Consider the following 23,332-nt stretch of genomic DNA (forward strand, 5'->3'; position numbering starts at 1 on the left):
CCATTTAAACTAATTGAATGTGTCATTGTATAAACAAACACGATCTATCGAAGGAAAATATAATTATCTGCAAAACTATATGGACAAACGAGCCAAATGTTAACTTTCTTATCGATTAGTTTTAACCTCAAATAGTAATAGTAATTTGAAATTATTTTCTCTCTTTTAAAGTCCTGAAATTTCAAATCATAACCCACATAGTAACACTAGTTAAATTTTATTTAGAATAGCCTAAAATACAATTTGCTCACAAGATAAGAAGAAAGAGTCAAGTGCTTAGTTTTTTGAAGTTTTCATACTTGTTCTTGATGGCTTCCCAGAAGGCAGGTATTGCAATGTTATCAGGAACTTCCTTGAAAGAAGGCAGATAATTTACATCCACAATAACATGATCCCCACTCTTGTCTTCAACCTGAAATTTTCACCCAAATCTTTAATGCATTAAAAACCAAATCATCTTCCAACAAATCCCGGTGGATCCACTGCCTCAAAGCATACTGCTGGTATGTAATTTTTTTTCCAAACGGAAACAAACCTCCTTATTGAAGATGCTAATGCTCAAAATACAATAAAAGAGAAAAAAGAAATAACCAACGAGAGATGAAATCAAGTACAATGCAAAAACTTAGCAAGAGATTACATGCTAACTAATAGAAGAAGAAGAAACAAAACGCTCCATCTTAAACTAATGACTTGAATTGAATAGTTCTACAAATATTGGAAAGAGAGCACCAAGAGGAGGTTTTGGCTCGAGCAATCTCAAAACAGCCTAACCAATGAAGTGACTCGTCTTAAAAAATGTGATGAATCCTTTCAGTCCAGAATTATGGAAGAATGGGAAATTGACAGATCCAATAGGCAACTTCCTTGATTGGATAATCATGAAACATAAATAAACAAACCCTCTCCCATAAGGTCGATAGGAAAAAGAATATTAAATGAACAAAATAAAGATGAGAAGAAGAATTACTTACAACAACATCAAAACCGAAGATTGAAAGATCAAGTACTCTCCTAAGCCAGTTTGCAGAATTTTGGACAAGCTCAATATTCATGTCCTTGTTTTTATTATCAGAACTTTTGCCTTCTAAATGCTGCTGGCTTTCATTAGCAATGGGCAGAGATTTTAAGCTGTGCATAAAACCGATAATGTTATGTCACTTCATTATCGTAAGATGTATTATAGACCTACAAAGAGAACTAATTGAGCAAAAGTGCAACCTGTCAAAGACCAACGGTCCAACACCTTGGTTTAAATTGATCAATGCACTTATGTTCGGTGTCGACTTCTTAACTGCATAAAAAATCTTTTCACCTAGTACATAAAATTTGTATAGAGTTGATGAATGATCCACGTATTCCTGCAGTTTCAGCACCGACAATTTCCAAAAAGTCTTTAATCAATGTACCACAAGAAGAATATAAGTTAGCAGGTTAATAGAGGTCAAGGGGATAACTCGTCAAAGATCTCATGAGATTTCTCACCTGAATAATAGCTGGAAGAGGAACATCCAAATTCTTGATATCTTCAACGTAAAAAATTATTGCCTGTTACATGACAGATTACAAAAATTTCTGCTAAGCGAATGATTCTTATACTGGAGTGGCATATAGGTTATGAAAAGAACCTAATTTGAGATGGCAGAAACGTAATATTCTCCACAAAAAAGGGGGAAAAGAAAAGGTAAACATAATTCAATGTTCTGTAGGCAACCATTCAGCGTTATGCAAGATACCAGTCCAGCAAGGCACATATATTCTGCTTTTACAACACAAAAAATCAAATTAACAAATAATAATTGAAGAAAAGAAACATATAAATACCATTTTGTGAGCATCAGAAACTCCGCAAGCAACTTGCGGCTTCACTATACAAGGAAGAGATAGTTTAGCTTCAGATAGCTTTTGCACCAAGTTAGCCTCATTAAAATTACCAACCTGCATAGTTAGGCACCACGCACATAAGTTTAATAGGAGGAAACTCCACACGTTCCACACAACATAGGACAGGACCAAACAAACAATTCGTCATGCATTTACTTGGAGATTACAGGATACCAGGTCTATTGGGGTAAGAATTTTCAAACCCCTTAAATTATCTATCATATGGTGATTTTCTTAAAAAGCAGAGCGACGAAACATGGATCCACAAAATTTAATGTGTATCTCAATCACTTCTTTTTGTTCCAAAATTTTCAAGCTTTAATGATTGATGTAAATCATAAATAAGAGGCCACACGAGGAATGGCTCAGAACATTTTCATTTATCTTCCGACAGAAATCTAAGAATTGGCGACATTTGATTACCAACCTCGGATCCTTCAAATATTAGAGAAACATGACAAGAATAAGACCTTGAGAAAATAAGGACCCCTGATTATGCAGCCTTCAGATTTGAGAGCCTCCAGTCCGAGAAGAATCTGTTGAATTTCCACCCGATCCAATACAGGTTTTATATTATCAAGTGGGTCAATTACGCATAAATCTGGGTGGACTTCAATATACCTGTGCGAGCATACAAATTAAGAATTACTTAAAAGTCCATTTCTGAGTAAAGAGTTTGTTAGGAACATCATTAAGGAGGGAGGGAGGGGATCTCATAACTTATATTAGTCATGAACTGAAGTGTATGCTAGCAGGAGTTTGTTAGTCCCTAGAAATTGCATTGAAAGTACATAAACCACTGCATTATTGCCTACCTTCATCCTCTTCCATATCTTCTTTTTATAACCGACTGCCTCCTACTAACTTTTTGGCTAATGACTACTATAATCTCAGTACCCTAATAATGTTTAGAACCACCGTCTTAAAGATATTCTTGACATTACCCCATCCCAAAATACACTTTTTTCCTCAAGGCATAGTTAAACAAAGATTCAAAACAATTGTAGATGGAGAGAAAACTCGGATGACTTCTTCCCATCTTTTATCCCCTCAATTTTTTTTTTTAAATTTTGGCTAAATTATACAAAATACCCTTGAACTTTGCACTTCATGTCAAAAATTCCCCTGAACTTTCAAAAGTTGCATGATTACCCTTGAACTTTCAAAAAGAGTTCAAAAATATCCTTACCGTTAGTTTTGGACAGAAACCATTAGTGTTTTGTTTCAAAACTACCCTTGAACTCTCAAAAGTTTCAAAAAATATCCTTAAACTTAAAGAAAACAAAACTACCCTTGAACTCTCAAAAGTTTCAAAAAATACTCTTAAACTTAAAGAAAAGCTCAAAACTACCCTTACTATTAATATATGAACTGAAACCATTAATACCTTGTTCCTAAAATACCATTAAACTTACAAAAGATTGCATTAGTAATCTGATAAAACTCGGCTTATGTATTCACTATTTAGGCAAAATTGCCAAGGGAGCCAAGATTCCCTTCCCTCACAAGCTCTTCAAGCTATACTCAATACAATGCAAAAAGATGCCCGACCTTTCTTCCTCTTGGGCCCACACAGTGACAAACTCAATTCCTTCATGTTGATTTTTTACATTTAATTCACCCTCTCTTTCTCTTCCACATATATCTTTTAATGGTCGGGGGTCTATTGCTATCTGCCCCCAAAAAACCACCTTGTCCTCAAGGGGAAAATCCGGAAATTGTTCCGTAATTTGGAGGCCATTTTCCCATGTAGCGTCTTCTCGTGACATATCCTTCCACTGGATCAGAACTTCAAAGTCATTAGGAGAGAGCACTATAGCTCCAACCTTGCGTATACCGAGGACTGAATCCGGTTAAGGATGTAAGAGGCCATCGTTGTTCAGCAAAGGGGGCCTTGCAATTTTGGGCAGAACTGAACCTACTTCCTTTCGAAGTTGGGAGACATGGAAGACCGAGTGGATATTGATGTTGGCTGGTAAATCAAGTTTGTAGACCACCGGTTCGATGCGCTCGATAATCTGATAAGGCTCGATGAATCGAGGCACCAACTTAGGATGTTTGTGGATGAATAGGGTGCTTTGTCGGTAGGGTCGGAGTTTAACGTACGCCCAATCCATAATGGCAAACTCCACATCTCTTCGTTTTGTATCAGCTAGTGAACCATCCATTATTGTGTTCGAGCCAACGTGGCACGCAATTGTTTCAGCATCTCATCACAATCTTTGAGAAGGTTATCGACCATGCCTACAACAGCAGCCCCAGCTTCATACAATATTAAAGGTGGCACGGGTCTACCATAGACGACCTCGAACGGAGTCTTCTTTAGTGATGAAACAATGTGTTATAATTATATTCGGCCAAAGCTAGCCATTTTACCCACTTCTTAGGTGACTCCATAGCAAAACATCGCAAGTATGCCTCTAACCCTCTATTCACCACTTCTGTTTAACCATCAGTTTGAGAGTGATAGGTTGTACTTCTCTTCAGCTGGGTACCCACCAAACAGAATAACTCCTCCCAAAAAAGACTTGTGTACCTTGTCTCTATCTGAAATAATGTTGTTAGGTACCCCATGGAGCCTCAAAATTTCTTTAAGGAAAATCGTGGCCACTGTGGCTGCTGTGTATGGGTGTCTTAAAGCAATAAAATGGGCATATTTCGACAGTCTATCCACCACCACTAGTACAGAATTGAACCCCTCAGATTTAGGTAGGCCATCAATGAAGTCCATGGAAATGTTGTCCATATCATCTCCAGAATTGGCAAGGGTTGCAACAACCCCACGGAAGCAAGCGACAAGTACTTAGCTTGCTGGCACATTGAACAATCTGCCATGAAAGAGCGCACACGAGCCTTCATACCTTTCCAGAAGAATTCCCTTTTCATACGCTGATACATTTTAATAGCATTGTTGTGGCCTCCAATCGAATTATTATGGAATTCTTGAAGCAAAAGAGGGATCGTAGGAGAGTTAATGGGCAACACTATCCTTTGTTTATACAACAACAGGACTCCCTTCAATGAGTATCCCGTCAGACTTGGATCACCATTCTGAATACTTAGGTGAATCTTTCACAACTCTTCGTCTTGATCTACTTGAGTTATAAATATAGCAGTGTTAATGTTCTCAATGAAGCTAAGCGCAGAAAATTCGAGTGTTGATGGAATTCAAGATAAAGCGTCTGCTGCAGCATTCTCCCATCCTTTTTTGTATTCGATTACAAAGTCATATCCTATTAACTTGGCCACCCACTTTTGATATTCCCCGGCAATAATTCATTGTTCCAGCAAAAATTTAAGGCTTTTCTGGTCTGTCTGTATTGTGTATCGACGCCCCAACAGATACAATCTCCATTTTTGCACGGCCAGGACAATGGCAATTAACTCTCTTTCATATACAGGTTTTAATCGATAGGTCAATGGAAGAGCTTGACTAAAGAATGCAAGAGGACAGCCTTGTTGCATCAGGACGGCTCCCACCCCAATGCCAGATGTATCCGTTTCAACCACAAATGGTTTCGTGAAGTCGGGTAAACCCAACACGAGAACTTCAGTCATTGCTGTCTTTAAGGCATCAAAAGCCGATGGAGCTTCATCAGACCAATGAAAATTGTACTTCTTGAGTAGCTAAGTGAGAGTGGGAATGCTATTGATCCATAACGGGCTACAAACTTGCGGTAATATCCAGTTAAACCAAGAAAACCTCGCAGTTGTTTGAGTGTTGTAGGTGTCTACCACTGTTTCATAGACTCTATTTTAGAGGGATCAGCTGCTACCACTTTAGTGGAAATCAGGTGTCCCAAGTATTCAATTGTGGATACTGCAAACGTACACTTCTTGAAGTTGGCCATGAATTTGTTCTCCGATAGCAACCTTAGCACAACTGTGAGGTGTTCCACATACTCATGAATTGAGGCACTGTAGATATGCATAGGTGTGGCTTTAGGAGATCATTCATAACTAATTGGAACGTAGATGGCGCGTTACGCTACCCGAAGTGTGTAACCAAGAACTTGTAATGTCCCTCATGAGTCCTAAAAGCTGTCTTATGAACGTCTCTTGGTGTAACCCGTATCTGATGATAACCGGACCCAGACTTAAGATCAATTTTTTAGAAGACATTCGCACCTGCCAATTCATCGATGAGCTCATCAACAACTGGTCGCTTGATTAAGGGCCCGATAATCCACACAAAATCTCCAACTGCCGTCTTTTTTCTTAACCAATAGGACTGGGATGGAGAATGGGCTAGTACTTGACTGTATTATCCCCGCCGTAAGCATTTCCTCTACCAGACATTCGATCTCATCCTTTTGGAATTGGGGATAACGATAGGGTCGAACATTCACAGGACCCTCCCCGGTTTCAATTCAATGGCGTGATCATGGCGTCTAGCTAGTGGTAAACCTTTGATTGGTCAGAACATCGATTGATACCACCACAATACCTCCCGAATTTTCGGGCAAGTATTGATAAGGTTTTGGATTTCATCCGCTTCACCGTTTTTAGAGAGTCCAATCCTACCAGGGAGGTAAGAGACAATTCGACCGATTCAGCTTCTGTCGAGACCATATCTAACGTTTCCAGAGTGGGTTCGGGAACTTCCTTAGCAGTGAGCCCTTCTCCGTTCCCTTCAGCAATGATCTCTCCCTCATCATTATAGATTAAGAGATTTAACTCCTTGTTTTTGCAGCAATGGCCAGACGTGTATCTTTCGTCACAACGGTAACACAATCCCTTGTCCCTTCGTGATTGCATTTCACTGTCAGATAGATGTTTGAAAGAACCTGTTGTGAATGTTTTTCCATTGATATCGCACAAGGTTACCATATTTGACGAAGCACACAAGCTTCGATTAGGGCTGAGAGAAATAGTTTGAGCTGCCATTGGAAATAACCCAGAGTCGACGTCGATCCGATGGGCTTGGTAGTCTAGGTCATTGCTGCAGTCTGTCTGCTTGTTTTGGTGGGTTGGTTTGGGCTTGGCCTGCCTCCTCCCCATTCAATTCTTCAGGCTTCTTCAATATCCTCAATTAGCTAGGCCATCCTCATCTTCTCCTTGATACCCACCAATTTAAACATCCTCATTTCAATCAGACAGTCTTTTAGAGGCCAAGATAGTTGCTCGAATCGCCTCCGATAAGCTCGCACCGTCCCCTCCCGCTTTATGTGAGAAACTGAGCTCATCGGTCTTCCTCCTTCGCCGGCAAGAAATGCAGGAGTTGTTCTTTGAACCTTGCCCAAGAGTCCATCGGCGTCCTTTCTTCCTCCCAATGATGCCACTCCAGGGCATCCCTTCGAAACATAGGATCACAACTTCTAGCCTATCCTTCTCCATCAGGCGATTTACCACGAAATACTGCTCAACTCAGTGGAACCCTCCCAGCAGATACTCTCCCACCTCTCCTTTGAAATCTGGCATCTTAGGCTTCCGCAATCGCATATCGAAAAGAGGTACCTCTCGCTTTTCTTTTTCCATTTTACTCCCTATTCGTCCTTTGCCTTCATTCATGGGTTGTTTTCCTTTTTCCGTCAATGTTCACTCCAACAACTCGGACATTGACCCTCCATCTACCGTTCCTCCTCTTCTTGACCATGCCTCCAAGGCAGACAACATTTTCTATTCAATCGACTCGTTCATAGCCTTTATCCATCACTTTTTTTGTTGCACATTGCCCTTCCACAAATTGCTAATCCATTTCGGCAAAACGTTGATCCATTCATGCCTCCATTCCCACTTGTAGCAAGGTGAATTGTTCTTCGATCGCTATCATTCAGGCCCCCTTCTTCACCATCCCCCGAGGAAGATTGGCTCTAATATCACAATGATAGAACTCAGTTTATGTATTCACTATATAGGCAAAATTGCCAAGGGAGCCGAGACTCCCTTCCCTCACAAGCTCTTCAAGCTATACTCAATATAATGCAAAAAGATGCACAACTTTTCTTCCTCACTGCCCTAAATAGCCAGTTTTTCTAACTAACCGAATATTTCCTCTTAGGCCCACACAAACCGTTACACACCCCACCCCTTATAACAAACTCAATTCCTTTATTCACCCTCTCTTTCTCTTCTCATATATCTTTCAATGATCGGGGGTCTATCACAATCTTATATTAATTTTAAAAAAGTTAAATGTGCTCTTACTGTTTATCTACACCCCGTTATCTCCCTCTTCCATTTCCCCAATCTCCTCTACTTCTATGTACGACTTAGCATTTCTATACTAATGCTAGGAGCATTCTTAAACCTTTTTTTTTTGTAAGCTAGGAGTATTAATGCATTTGAAAATTCAAGAACATTTTCGAGTAATAAGGGTTTGTATTCATATGATTTTTTGTTTAAGGAAACGATATTCCTATGTTAATTAAAAGTAAGGATATTTTAGAAGTTTTTTAAAAAAGTTTGAGGGTATTTTTTATACTTTTGAAAGTTCAAGGGTATTTTTGTAATTTTAAAAAGTTCAAGGTTATGTTTGAAATAAAACATTAATGGTTTATCCAAAAGTAAAGACAAGGTATTCTTGAACTCTTTTTGATAGTTCTAGGGTATTTTTAAAACTTCAGTATTTTTTACACAACATGCAAAGTTCAAGGATATTTTGTTTAATTTAGCCTTTCATTTATTTTTTTTTTTACTTCTTTTAGAATAGTTCAGCCTACTTATACAACCACTCAAATATTGGAAACCCAACTACTAAAACTCAACCCCAACATTTAATTCACACCCTGTCCATCTTGTTTTGTGCTTTCGAAAGAGAATGAACGAACTCTACTATGCTTTTAAAATCCAGTCCGATGCTAATGCTGCTGCACCCTTTTCAAGACCCATGAGCCCCACTCCCTTCGAAGGTCTTCTCCTTAACACTTCACGGGGATATGTCTACTCTCTTCCATCTCCCTCTTCTTTGTGACCAACCTTCACCTTAGTCTCTACTGACTCCTGTTCACGACAATTTCTTCACTACTGAAACTCTCCAACTGTGCTTTCTGCTTAGTTTACCTTTTCTTCCTATTCAAAACATTCTCAAAAATGAGATGAGATGAACCCATTCAAGTCAAGTGGAAATTTCGATCGTTTGTGCATTCATCCTCCATCCTTCCTCAACCTAACCATATCTGCCCTTGGTAGCATTCTGTTGTGCCTTGTATCTGGTGACTCCCTCATAATTCGCTTGGTGTGCAACTCCTGACATTCAAGTTTCCACCCCTTCTGTTTCAATTTGTCCTTCTCCTTCATTCTTTGATATTGCAAGGAATCCCTCGGGTGGAATCTCTTGATTAACTCTCTCCCAGATCATCATCAATGATGCCTGTAAGGCCCCTTGCAGCTTAACTGTAGCTTCAAAGTGATAACCCTGATGTGTAGGATAAGTGGGAGGCGGTTGATGACACACTATAACCAATCCTACAAGACCACTCGTTCGCCTAACTTCTAAGGATGCCCAACAGCAGCACCAAGTTTTTTTTTTCTTCCTTTCTTTTCTTTTTGGGTGGTGAGGAAGGGGTTCCATGATCTAAAATTGTCTCAAGGAGAAATACCACCACTGATAAATTCTGCCCATAGGCATTTCCTACCAACACAAGGCAGGCTAGAAACTCAAGATGAGCTATAGTAGCTACATGAACCCAAGTCATTCTTTCCAGAATACTCGCTGGCATGCAAGACATGACTAAAACCAAGGCTAAGCACAGAAACTCCAACAAGAAACCTACCATCAACCAATAACACAGGAGCAGAAACAGAAGCCAGAATACGTAATTCGATCATTAGTTTTCCAAACAATTTTTTCTTCAAATCAATATCCACTCCCAAGGGTGCTAACAGTCTAATACCAAATTGTTATGATCTTAATCTCAAGGAAAAAAAATTACATAAATTGTATCACAATATAAAAAGGAAAAACACAGTGATATAACTTTTCATGGGTGTCCTCTTTTCCACAATGGATTAATTGCCCAAATTTTGTCTACCCACCAAATTCCATATTTGTTCTATTTATAACCACTCTGCTCCAACAACCTTCATTAGTAATTAAAACTATGCCACTATGAATATCCCAATAAAAGTCCTGATATTCCCCTTACTGTGCTCTTGATCAACCGATCCTCCTCCAAAAAAACAAAAAAAAAAAAAAAAAAAAGAACTACAGAAGATCAAAATTAATAAGGTTTGTGATAACTATCATTTATGAGGGACATTTAGACCTCATTTGGCTTGGACATTGTTGAATCTCCCTCTGCTGTCGTCATTTGTTGGCTTTAAATTGGTTGAATGAATTCTTATCATTGCCACTTCCAATCAAGTTTTTCTGGTATTCTTTCCCCTGTAAACTCCAACGTTTTACAGCTTTTATTTATTCATCAGCGGAGTTCTACATCCAGAATACTCTATACTCCATTTCTTCATCTCAACTAACGCTAATTGCATTGGTTCTGCAATATTTCTCATTTTGAACAGCAACCTTGTTAACCTTTAACACTAATTCTGGATATACCCATGGCCAGAATCAATGCTCATATATCAAATTGTTAGGATTCATTTCTTAAGAAAACAAACAAAAATGTATGACGAATGACAATATAAAAAGGACAACCCCCTAGTGTTCCACAAGCGTTCTGTGACGTCACCACTTCATATAAAATAGAAGTACCATAATTCCGGGAAATGTTTTTTATTGAATAACATGATTCAATGAATCTTAATGTTACCTTTGCAATTCCTGCATTCTACTGGAGTAGGTTATTTTGTTAGAGAGATCTGAAGAGTTGCTAAGCTCAACATATAGAATTTCATCTGTTGCTTTATGGAGAATCATGTCAACCTCAGGCAATTGAGATGATAAAGGGAGATCAAACGTCAGGGGCATGAAAATCAACCCATTGTCAGTAGGATACAGAGGAAAGGCACCCCTCTGCAACATTCAGAGAAATGAATTAATTTCAAACCAACCCGAATACAAATAACACATAAAACGCCCAGCAATAAAGGAATTAGCAAGCACTAACATAACAGTACAAAGCTGTTGTGAACAGAATGCAAGTTAAATCGAAAATCAAACTTCAACTATCAAAGGAAGAGATTACTTGATTGCGTGCCAATTAGTAAAAACGAGCAACAGAGGGATAGTCTACAGGTTGCAAAAATGAACATAAGGAAGAAGCATAAGGGTATTTCCTTCGCAAAAATACCCAAGATCTTCATGTTTATGAAAAAAGGGGAAATGGAGAGAAGTCTCTCTATCCAGAGGAGGTAGATTGACCCTGACCCATTCGGTGCTGAATAGTCTCCCTTGCTACTTTTTCTCCCCCATGAGAGTCCCCTTGAAGGTGATTAATCATTTACAAAAAATCATTAGATATCCTGTTTGGATCGGTGGTGCTTTTAAACTGGTCTCCCACTTTGTGGCTTGGAAATGGACAACATTACCTACTCAATACAGAGGCCACAAGATTGGTTCTCTCCACCAAAGAGGCCAAATGGTTATGGAGATACACCCATGAGGAGGAAACCTTATGGAGAAAGTTATTTGTGCTATCTATGGTACGATCATAGGGTCGGGCTTCAAAAATTTCTAAAAGGAAAGGAAGATAGCGACTGTGGTCCGATATTTTTCTTGAAGGGAATTGGGAGTGGATTTTCTCGTATTTGGTCGTATTCCAAACTATAAAAATGAGAGGCAATGAGTAAAAAATTATAGCATTACACAATCAATAATGGAGTTTTGGACCTGCAATTGCATCCTCACTTTCTGACTACCCTTCTAATAAATCGAAACCGATAACTACATCGAAGCTAACTCCCGGACTAAGGTACATGGTCCAATTATGAGTCTGAAACTCAGACGAGTTACAACCATTGTGGTTTCTTCTTCCGCGATGGCTAAAGAGGTCTTGCAAATGAACAATCAGTTTTTGTGTAACAAAGCCATTCCAGATGCATTGAAAGCTCATGGCCATGACGAAACTAGATTTGTGTGGATTTCTGTTGCTCCTCTCTGGAGGAACGTTAGCAAAATTTGCAACAATATGTTGTTTGCGGGAAAATTCTGGATTCCAAAAAGAATCTTCGTCGGAAGAAAGTGGAAGAGCTAGTGGAGATTGTTCGGAAATGTGCATTGAAAGGCGAGGCAGTGGATGTAGGGAGGTTAGTGTTTGCGACTACGTTGAATCTACTCTCCAACACAATTTTCTCTGTTGATTTAACAAATCTGAATTTTGAATTAGCAAGAGATTTCAAGAAGTATGTGTCGGAAATGATGGAAGCAGCAATGGAGGAAGCGGACATTTCGAGGCTGCCATATCTACAAGTGGTGGTGAGGAAACTTTCCGATTACATCCCGCAGCTCCATTGTTGCTACCGCACAAGGCGCAACAAGAAGTGGAAATTGCAGGTTTCACAATCCCTATAGATGCTCGGATTTTGGTAAATGCATGGGTGATTGAAAGAGATTCAATGAGTTGGGAGCATCCGGAATCGTTTGAATTGGAGAGGTTTTTGGGATCGAACATTGATGTCAGATGGCAAAGCTTTGAGCTTATTCCATTTGGCGGAGAGAGGATTTGCCCGGGACTGCCATTGGTGATGACTGTGGTCCGATATTATGGACATACGTTTTTTTCAGCTTTGTAGATTTTGTGGTGGGAAATAGTAGGCGAATCAAGTTTCCAGGAGGACAAATGGTGGTGCAAAATCTCTGGCTACCAAATTCCCTTATATTCATTACAATTAAAAAAGACGTTTCCATTGTTGACTTTTGGGTCAGTGATCAACAAACTTGGGACTTGGGGATTAGAAGACCTCTTTCTGATAGAGAGTTGCAGAATGTAGTGACTGCTCGATTTCCTAAACATTTGGGCTGTGGAAACGGAAAACAATAGTGACAAAAATGTGGACAAACCCATCTGGTAGCTTTACTGTTAAATCCAATTTCTTGAATCTAATAAAGAGGGAGTCAAATCTATATGTGTCACTGATTAACTTGGTTTGGAAATTCAAAGTCCCAAACAAAGTTAATCTTTTTGTGGTCCCTAGCTTATAAAAGCCTGTATGTACCGCTGATTAACTTGGTTTGGATGGGTTTTATATAGTTGTTTCTTCCAGGGAGGGGTAACATCTACCCCTTGCCCTTGGGTTGTTCCCTTTCTCTTTTCAGAATACATAACAACAACAAAAACAATAATTGGCAGAACTAAGCAGTTTGGGGAAAAAAATGGTGCGTTCATATATATAGAGAGAGAGAGAGTTACTAATTGCCAATGATTTGAGGAATGTTACCAAATTGATTCTAGTGGTACAAAGTAATAGAGAAACTAAGTTCCCGTGAAGCACATATATTCTGATACTTGTACTAAAGTACTTTCCCAAATAACCAATGCAACAAAACATAAACAATACCATACAAAGGATCAATCATATTGTTTGTAAGACAATCAACTTAGAAGAATGCCTATATATATTTAAATATATATAAGAATGCTCACCTTAGAAAAATCAAGTTCACGTGAAGGCTTCATTGTGTAACCAACTACAAGGATGCTACTGTCAACTGCCTGTTAGCAATGTGAATTGGAGAGGCCGATAAGAGATGTAGGATACTAGATTTGATTGAAAAAAAAATGATAATAATAAAAGAAAATAAAATCTACACGATGATAGAACAATATGTAGTAATCAATTGCTATCCAAGGCATCAGATTAACATGATGTCCATTTACAACATAACTGAAACAAATACCTTTTTTAGAATAGAAACAAGATTTTCATTGATTTAATGAAATGAGACTAATGCTCAAAGTACAGAAGAGGAAACAATCCAAGGCACCTTACACTTTGAATACACGTCCAATTTTCAATTGTTGGTGGTATAACTTTGACTTTCGATTTTTCCTTTTCTTGTTATTGCAGATTTCTGACTTTAGAGTCTCAGAATAGCTTCAACACATTACCACATTGATGCAAGTAAAATATTTGACAATCATCAAGAAACAGAGTCATTACCACAGGATCCAACTCCTACAACTAAAACCAAGACATGTGGGTTCTCCCAAAGCCTTTACAAGAGAAACCCTCCAAATGGTTGAGATTCCAAAAGTAAATCGGAAGAAACAATCCAAGTCAAGAGGGAAGTAACCTCTAAACTCACCCCAAAGATCTCACAAAATAGCACACACCTCAACAAGCCATAAAAATTGGCCCATTTTCACGAAAAGGCTAACTGAGGAGGAACTCTTCCCATATCACTATCATCCCTATGACAGGCTAACATGAAGCCAAAAGTCTGGACTTGGAAGAAACAATCTCAATCAAATCAAAACTTGGAAGAAACATCTCCACATAATATGATCCAAGTCTTCCTCTACCTTCCGACACATAATGCAACAAATAAGCCCCCACAAACGCTGTTAACTTCCTCAACAACCAATCCAGAAAAGATGATTTACAAGAAAACTCACTCGAAAGGTCCAAGCTCTCTACACAAAAATCTCTTCTCCTAATCCTAAAGCTGCATTCCCCAATCAAAGACAGGCGAGAGGAAACATCAGCCACTTCTCTATCAGTCAGCGACCGTCTAAAACTAGAAGAAAAAGAACCAAAGCTTCGCGTCCAGACCATAAAAAGTCACGAAATGATTTTTAAGGAGGACGAGGAAACAAAGAGCAAAGGGATCTATCCCCCACCCATTAATTCTCCCAGAAGTATGTTCTTTCCCTTACTCCACCACACAATGGACAAGGCAAGAAAAAGAGGGGAGTTCATAAGAAATATCTTTTCACAGATACTGGAAGGTGACTTTAACAACTCCACCCGACAACCACTCAAAAGGGTGAGGGCATACTCGCTCTCAATAATCCTATGCCAGAGAGTCTTAGGCTCAAGGGAAAAATGCCAAGGCCTAAACCAACAAGGCTTTGTTTGGAGTTTTTAAATTCCCAATTTCTAAGACTTCTCACCAGTGTCTCATCTTACCAGTTCTACCCCTTAATATCAACCCCTTCCTAGGAAATTATGCTTGAGCTTCTCGATAATCTTGCATATCAAATTACGGGCTCTGAACAGTGAGAAATAGTAGATAGGGATGCTACTTAGAACAAACCAAATAAGCATCAATCTACCAACTTTGGAGAAGAAGTGCTTCCAAGAGGCCAATCTTTTCCTAACCTTATCCACCACCAAATTCCAAAACGAGACAGTCTTGTATTGCTTCCAAGAGGGAGCCTTAAGTAGGAGGAGGGAACAGAACCTACTTCACAACTCAACCCCTCAACCCAACTCCTGAGCTTCTGCGAGAAAAATTAATACCTATATCTTAACACCTACCCCTATTGATCCTAAGCTCTAACATGGCTTCAAAGAAGGCCAATATGTGTGTGTGTGTGTGTGTATTGTGTTAGTGCAGCCTAACTGACATGACTTTAAAGAAGGCTAAGATATATAATGCAGCCACGTCAGGCCCTGACATGGTTTAAAAGAAGTAGGTTATTTTCCCTCCTCCTACTTTGGTTTTTATTGTGTTAGTGCGGGAGTTTTCTTCCCTTCTCAACCTATATATGTGTGTGGGTGTGTGTGGCTTTTTATTGACTTGATGAAATTACATAACGGTTTCTCCTGCTATTTTTACATTCTCTTTAGTTTATTTCTATATTTTCGCATGGAAAGTTAAGTTAAAACCTCACTTTTTACCTAAATTCATCTCCATAATTGATGCTCCATGTAAATTACTGAAAAAGGTTGGTACCATAGTTTTTTACACCTTCAAGAAAGTAGATTAAACTAATAGTCCTAAATAGACATGATAACCTCAGTTTCTCATTTTCTTTATAGAGAAGCATATTAAAATGAATCTAATATTATCAGAACAAAAGGACAAGAGAGGGAGTACCTTCCTATTTAAGCGACAGATGCTCAAAGGCAACTCTTCTAGCTTGCTAATACAAATCATTCCCAAATTTTCACATGCACTGTCATCTTGAACATCTGAAAGCAAAGTACCATTGTCAACCACATCACACTAAAGTGTTATTGTACTGTCTTGCTTGAGTAGCCTCAAATAGCACGAAAAACCAATCATTTCTCCCTTTTCATTTTCTTTTATTAAGTTGGCATACAGCAGCAGGAAAAAAATCCAATGAACTATAGGATATGTCACAGCTAACAGTAAAGTTTAAACTACAAACAGAATTTCTCTGCAATCTTTTGTAACTTTTAGTACAGGAGAATTCAATGGAGGTCATATGGACCGATAATTTCTTTGTTTCTTCCTCTAGGAATATACACCATAGAAATTTACCTAGCATAGTCCTTCAATCATTTCAGTCATAGAATTTTAATGGTAACATGCAAGGCCTTGGACATGGTCCATCATCTGCTAGTTATTGGCTTCTCAGTTCTCACCCAAGAGACCCACACTACAGAACTTCAAGGCTGTTGACAATCAAATGCGCATGGAGAATTTATTCAAAGATTAGCCCTACCATTTGTCTTCCTTAATTTCAACTATTTTTCTTTTATTAAAAAGACAAATACTCATTGTTAGAATTCAAATACAATCATTGACCAAAGCATAAAATTATAAATACCCATTAAAGAAATAAAAAGAGTAGAAGGATTTGAAAGAGGTAACCACCAAGTAGCACTTGCCAAATCCCACCTTTCAAACCAATCTAAGACTTTTCTTTCGAAGCTTATTGGCTCTTGTCAAACCAAATACTCTAAAGAATTATTTTTACAAATTAATGCATATTCCATGATCATTTAACTTTGATTCTAAACTTTTCTCCACACAGAAGCTGGACTCGAAATATATACTCCTTTAAACTTTTTTAAAAAGTGATAATTAAAGATCTTGAAGATCTTACCAACCTAAGAAGTGCTGACACTAGACATACACAGAGGACGGGTTATATATATGAAACAACATGGACATGATGGAAATGAACATTGTGGGACGTTTTTGTTTTCAAATTTTTTTAAATCTATGAATATATGTTTTCATGTTCAATACTTGAAAAAATATGTGGCCATATACATATATCTTTAGAAGAAGAGGTCAACTTAAAATTTCAAGTTTATTGTGATCTCAGCTAACCACATCACATAATCAAGAAAAAGGGACCAGTTTCTGAAAATAAGGAGAAAAGAAAGGAATATGGTAATGCTTTAGTTACAAAATATATGTATATATAAAATTAAAAATAATAATAATAAATAAAAAGAAAGGAAGAAAATGAAAGAGGGAAGTGGGGTGTGGTAGGGCAGTTTGTCGGTTCCACTAGGGCTTTTGAGAATTAATTTTGGGGAGGGAGAAAGAAAACGTACTTCTTCAGAGGTCATCTCCCAGTAAACAATGTCCTCTCTCCAGTATGAAGATTGAAGAGAGAAAGGAAAGCTCTCTCTTTCCCTTCATCAAACCAGTAAGAAAACTTATTTGTTCTCTGTCTATGAAATTTCAGAAAGCTCTCTTCCTTAACTGTTTGTATTACGAGGAACTCACTACAATACTTGATTCCTCTCTTTGTGTGACTTCTGCAAAGCCCTTTTAATAGTGACCTTTTTCATCCAAAAGGAGTTGTCACCATCATTTATCTTATCAAGGAAACTTAAATTCATGTAAACAATAAAGAGGTCTGGAAGCATATCAAGAACTAGACTACAATCAACTTCTCAGAGAATTCAAAAGAATTCAGCACTCCTCTAGCTCTAACTTAATCTCCTTTTGAATCGAGTTCTATTACAAAGATCTTCTGCTCAATCCTACATCTACCCACAGAAACAAAGAGCCCATAGTAGCTCATTCTGGAAGAAGAAGCCATGAAAGAACCATGAATGTCGAATAAAAGGAATAAAATTGTACTCACTCAAAACAACAACGAGCCATCCCTGATCAATTAGGTGATTGATATCATCCTTCCTCTCACTTGAGATGACATACAAGATAGAGTTGCAAACATCCCCCCATGATAGCATGATTTCATTAATATCATCTTTTGTCAAAAATGCACTCAAGGAGAAGAAATCGATTGAGTGAGACTCTGCTTTCTCTTTGATAATATCCTATAACAAGATGATATTTATATCAATAGCTATGTAAGAGTAACAATGTCTACATATTGCATAGTAGGATAGTAGGAGGGTCATTTTCGACATCAAAATACTAATAATAAAAACTATTGGAACTTCTGGATATTCAACTACCAACAAGCAACATGATTTCTTTTTTCAAAGAGAGCAGCTTATTTAAATGTTATCTGAGTACTGCAATAATTTCTTAGATGTAGAATTATGTCAACATATCACATCATTGTCCTCATAGTATGCTTAGGAAAGGGGTATCCAAACAAAGTAAAATGAAATCCACCTTACAATCTGAAGAGTCCAACCTGGAAGAAATTCCCTGCCAAAATGAAAACCAGTTGCCAGGTCAATTATTAAAATGATATCATAAACAACAGAGTTTTATACAGCAAACGTTGATCAAAGTATAATTATTCTAATCTATGATGTAGGAGTCTCGTTCATTTAAGGGATGTCCAGAATAGTTCTTGGTCAAACTTTTCCTAGCTGGCTTAGTTTTGCCTTCATGTCATTTTCCACCTTTTACTAATTTAGATAAGGGGTGTGCGTATTTGGAGTCCTAATTCGACTGACGATTTTTCATTTTAATCCTTTGTTCTTTTGCTGGTCAACCCCTCTCTCTCTGAGTCCCTAGCTTTGCCTTTTTCTAGAAGGGGATCCACAAACAAGTTTTCTTTTTTTTAACAGCAAACAAATGTTTCCTTCATTGATAAAATGAACAAAGACTAATGCTCAAAGTCGAAGTACAACGAAACCAAACTAAAATACTAAAACTACCAAAATGAGTTCAACAAAAAGAAAAGGACTAAACCTAAGAAATAAAATCAATTCAGATCAAACGTGAAGAGGTTTGAACTCGAGTTGAAACGAAGCGTGCAATCCAAGGAAGAGACTTATCCTGTATAAACTGCTAAACTCTTTCAAACCAAAGCAGTAACATAAGAACTTTAACACCAACTAAGCTTGAGAACATGCACACAAAACAAAGATGCAGCAAGATTATGTAATCAACCAAAAGAAGAGGGTAGGAAGCTGGAGAATGAAGAACCCAAAAGATACAACATCCTTTGACTATCTTCAAAAAGAGATAATCCTTGAAAGAGATCCTTCAACATCCTTCGACTATCTTCGAAAAGTGATCCACGGACAAGTCTAACACATTGGACTAGGTGTCAAGGAAGGTGCCCAATTTGATTGGTCTATTGTGTTACATTCTTTGTAGGAGGGAAACAGATGATCTTGGTCATATTCTTCGGAGTTGAGATCTAGCTAATGCAGTTTGGGATTGATTTCTTAAGGAGTTCGATCTTGACTTGGCTAGCACATTGATGTGGCTTAGTAGCTTCGTTTTCTCTTATTTGTTCTTATTAGAAATTGATATAAGTGCCCTTTATTTAGGGTGGTAATGGCTTAGTGATCTTGCCCAGAGAAATTTTTAAGGTTAGTAGTCTAGTTAGTGAACTGCACAAGTAAAATTAATACCTCAAGTTTTATTCAATAATGCCCAAAAATACAAGAGGCTACCATATTTATAGACGTGGCAGAATACCAGGATATAACTAGTAGCGAAGGTGAATGGTTAGTAAATTAGATCCTAACCACTATAGATACAAGAACTTGACCAAGAATTTAAAGAAACAAAGCTACTTGATAAAGATTAAAAAGAAACCAAGAAGTAATACAAGAAAAGTCAAGAAAGGTCAAGAACATCAAGATGATCCTGCGTCAAATCCTTCCCCCCCAAAGAAAAACTCGATCATGAGATTAGTCAGCCATGGAAAAGTCGTCAAGGGGAATGATAATCAAAGAGATCTGAAACGTTGAGTGATGGACTAATGGGCAAAGGGGGAAAGTCAAGTTTGTAGGCACTACAAAATCTGAAATGAGCTAATCTTTTTACTAGTCATCTTGGTATGGTGTCCGGCGTGAAGGCTTCATTTCCTCAAATGGAACATGACTAGATCATCACCAACTTAAAAAATCTAAGATCTTATGTGAGCATTGACATTCTATTTCTACTAAGCATTGGATTCCTCGAGATGGCAGTGAACTTCTTCATGAATTTCCTTGATCCTACTTGTCATATGATCTGATTCAACACTAAGATCAATATTAGAAGGAAGGATAGATAAGTCCAAAGTGATATGATTTGCTTCAACACTGAGGTCAATATCAGAAAAAAGTAATTTGTGGGAGTTTAGTGTAAACTATCTCAAATGGTGACTTCCCGTTGATTGATTTGTCATATGATTAAAAGCAAATTCTGGCTGAGCCAAGACAAGATCCCATCTCATTGGTTCAGTATATCACCACTTAAACATCGAATTAAGTTCCCCAAGGTTCTATTTGTCACCTTTGTTTGATTATTAGTTTGGGGATGGCTTGAAGTGCTAAAAAGTAAACCTGTTCCAAATCTTTTCCACAAGGACTAACAAAAAAAACCTCATAAATTTTACATCCCGATCAGAAACAATAAACTTTGGATATCATGAAGACAGTCAATTTCTAGAAAAAAAAAAAATTAGAATAGCAAGATTCAAAGAATCAGCCTTTTATCTTGCTAAAATGATCAACCACAACTTGAATAGAATTATGGCCCCCATTGTGTCCTAGGAAGTCCTAGGATAAAATTCATTGAGAGATCTTCCAAAATGGAGTGTGGGATTGACAATTGGCAAACATGTATAAAGTCCAGTATTTTGGCTAGAACTCTTAAAGGTTTGGCAAATATAGCAACATCTTAAAAAAAATTGGTTACATCTTTTTTTCAATTGTGGCCAAAAAAATCTTGAAGAATTTGACGTAGCTAAACCAGCCAAATGAGTGTCCCTAGCATAGGCAAATTTAGATTATTGGAGAAATACTAGAATTTGAAATCGAGGGTGCACGTGAACCAAATGGGCATAGTGGGGAAGTCTCTTACAATGCCAAGAGTGCACAGGTAACTTGAAGGGTGTTAGCTTGAGTCATTTAGCCCATATAGTTGAGAATAGTTAAAGTTTTCAAAGAGGCATGCCAATCCCAGAACCTAATGCACAGTAACCAAAAACGCTAGCATTGTCATAATTGATAGCATGTCAATCCTTAGTGAGGCCCAAGTGATTAAGACTAAAAGTATCCCCAGCCCTGTAAAATTGGTTGCCATAAGAAAATGATGGAGGCTAAAGTTTCAGACAATCTTATTCTTGACAGTGCAAACAGTTAATAATCACTTACAAGAGTATGACCACATTACTCAAAGCAAGCTGCCTACACTTCATTAATCAAGGACTAAGTCACCATCACTCAAGTCTCAAGCTACCAACCTAGCTCAGTACACAAGTTCAATTCACATAGGCTCATCACCAGTCGAGGAACCAACCCAATGGTGAGCTCCCATAAGGTGTTAACTGATTTTATTATGTAAGGAACCTAGGCTCGTCAAGTCCAATAGCATCCTACAGAATCCCTAGCATACACCCCAGTTTTTATCAACGGGCTGGTGGGGAAGATCACAGAATTGATCAGACAATAACTATTGACGTTATCAATTCAAGGTCAATTTTCCTTGAAGGGAGGGGTAATGACACGGGAAGGCTATGATCATTTGATGGGGGTTGTACAAAACAATTCATTCCTCCTCTACCATTTCTTTTTGTCTCTTCTCTGCAGGCAAGCCAGGTACACCAGTCTATCAGCGCTTACACTTTAAACTAAATAATAATTGAACACTATTGTTTACCCACTCCCAATTTCATACCCATAATGTATATGTTCCATCCTGTGAACCAAATGAACATATGATTCAGAGAATATTGAGAAAACATTGAATAGGTTTAACATTAATTCTGTTTCAAATTTGTCTTCTTTCTTTCCCCAATTTCATGAGTCATAATCATGATTATTAAGCAAAAGACAAATGGGAAGCGTGTCTAGAAGAACATAAACATAAACATATCACAATAAGGAAAATGAAGAACATCGATCCCACTTGTATACTCAAATTTTATAAACAAAATCAAATGTGCAGTGGGAAAGTGAGAGATACCGTTCGAAACATGGAATAACGGAGGTAGCGGAGGAGAGCATCGGCAGCGGGTCGTAGTGAATGCTTGGGATTGTTGCCACCAGAACTGATAAACAGTACAGAATCATCCAGTATTACTCCCTTCACCGCTTGCCCAACCATGATTGAAAGAGTAGACAATTGGAAGAAAACAGTACAGAATCCTCTAGTATTCCATTTACTCCCTTTGATTCAGTTCATCGCCGACGCCAACCCATCCATGTTCGCCGCAGTTTTGCCTCATGGAGACGAGGTTCAAGTACAAAGGTGGCATCCTGTACCTGTAAAGAAGGCTGCCAAGTTGCACTTTTTATTGGGTTTTTTTTTCCCTAAATTATAAAAAATGCCCTTAAATTTTTCACAGAAATAAATATGTACTTATGAAAGTTCCAAAATATTTTTATCATGAAATTCGAGAAATTATTTTAAATTACAAATTACTTTGTTTAAAACGAAAAGGATTTAGAATGAATGTATTTAAGATTTTATGTTTTGATGGTAACTGAAAAAAAAGAAAGTTACTAATTTATTAATATAAACTTTTAACTATAATGTGTTAATAATAAATTAGAATCGAATAGATTTACATCTTTATTTTAAGTGTAAGTTGAATTCTTAGCCAAATTTCGAAAACAAAAACAATTTTTTGAAAGTTGGTTACTAAAACCAGACTTAAATAATTTATTTTCAAATCCTGTAAAATCTGAACATTTTAGTCCGAATTTTTTTAGTAAAATAGGGTTTGAAATCACTTCAAATTTTAAAATCTTTCTATTTTTTGTGGTTCCCAACAATGGAATTCAATTGAAATTCATTATCAACTAAAATTTCTCAAAATCATGAAGTTCCAAATATATCATTAAATCTTTTAAAAAAAATTAAAACTATCTATACCTAATTCTAGATGAAATCATTAGAGCCTTTGATAAGAGATTTTGCAGGATGAAAATTGATACAAGTATGTAAAATCTATGTTTACGGTTTCCAAATTTTAGATGAGGATTTTTTTTTTTTCTTCCAAAACTATATATAATTTCATTTTAGATATAGTTAATTAATTTTAATTTAAAAAGATTTTCATTAATATAAATATTTATTTTAAACCATTTGTTTAACTTATTTTTACAATAAAAATTTATTAAATAAATATAATTACTTTAAAAAATTATGAGGTAACGGTTCGGGTTCAGTTGGTGACAAAACCGAATTTTAAAAGAAAATTATGAGAAACCGAACCGCATCAATTTGAAATTCACTTTTTTATAATATATATACTTCTTTTTTTTAACTTTTAGCTTTCTTTCTTTTTTTGTCCATTTTTGTTTCAGC

The 23,332-nt window shown here is 37.3% G+C and overlaps 1 protein-coding gene and 1 pseudogene across 1 annotated transcript; one reads left to right on the forward strand and one right to left on the reverse strand.

Moving 5' to 3' along the window:
- Positions 1-80: 80 nt before the first annotated feature.
- On the reverse strand, positions 81-22,300 carry LOC120078437 (inositol 1,3,4-trisphosphate 5/6-kinase 4). The gene is made up of 12 exons (XM_039032712.1): positions 21,986-22,300; positions 18,242-18,277; positions 17,742-17,937; positions 15,767-15,861; positions 13,368-13,436; positions 10,596-10,798; positions 2,355-2,505; positions 1,825-1,938; positions 1,486-1,548; positions 1,222-1,361; positions 975-1,131; positions 81-412 (listed from the first exon to the last, which is right to left on the reverse strand). Exons 1-12 carry the CDS (start codon positions 22,124-22,126, stop codon positions 269-271), a joined length of 1,509 nt encoding a protein of 502 aa, XP_038888640.1. The 5' UTR covers positions 22,127-22,300; the 3' UTR covers positions 81-268.
- LOC120078438 lies at positions 11,712-12,623 on the forward strand (annotated as a pseudogene).
- Positions 22,301-23,332: the final 1,032 nt, after the last annotated feature.

The sequence above is a fragment of the Benincasa hispida genome, chromosome 5 (genome assembly GCF_009727055.1).
Source record: "Benincasa hispida cultivar B227 chromosome 5, ASM972705v1, whole genome shotgun sequence".
Classification (NCBI taxonomy): domain Eukaryota; kingdom Viridiplantae; phylum Streptophyta; class Magnoliopsida; order Cucurbitales; family Cucurbitaceae; genus Benincasa; species Benincasa hispida.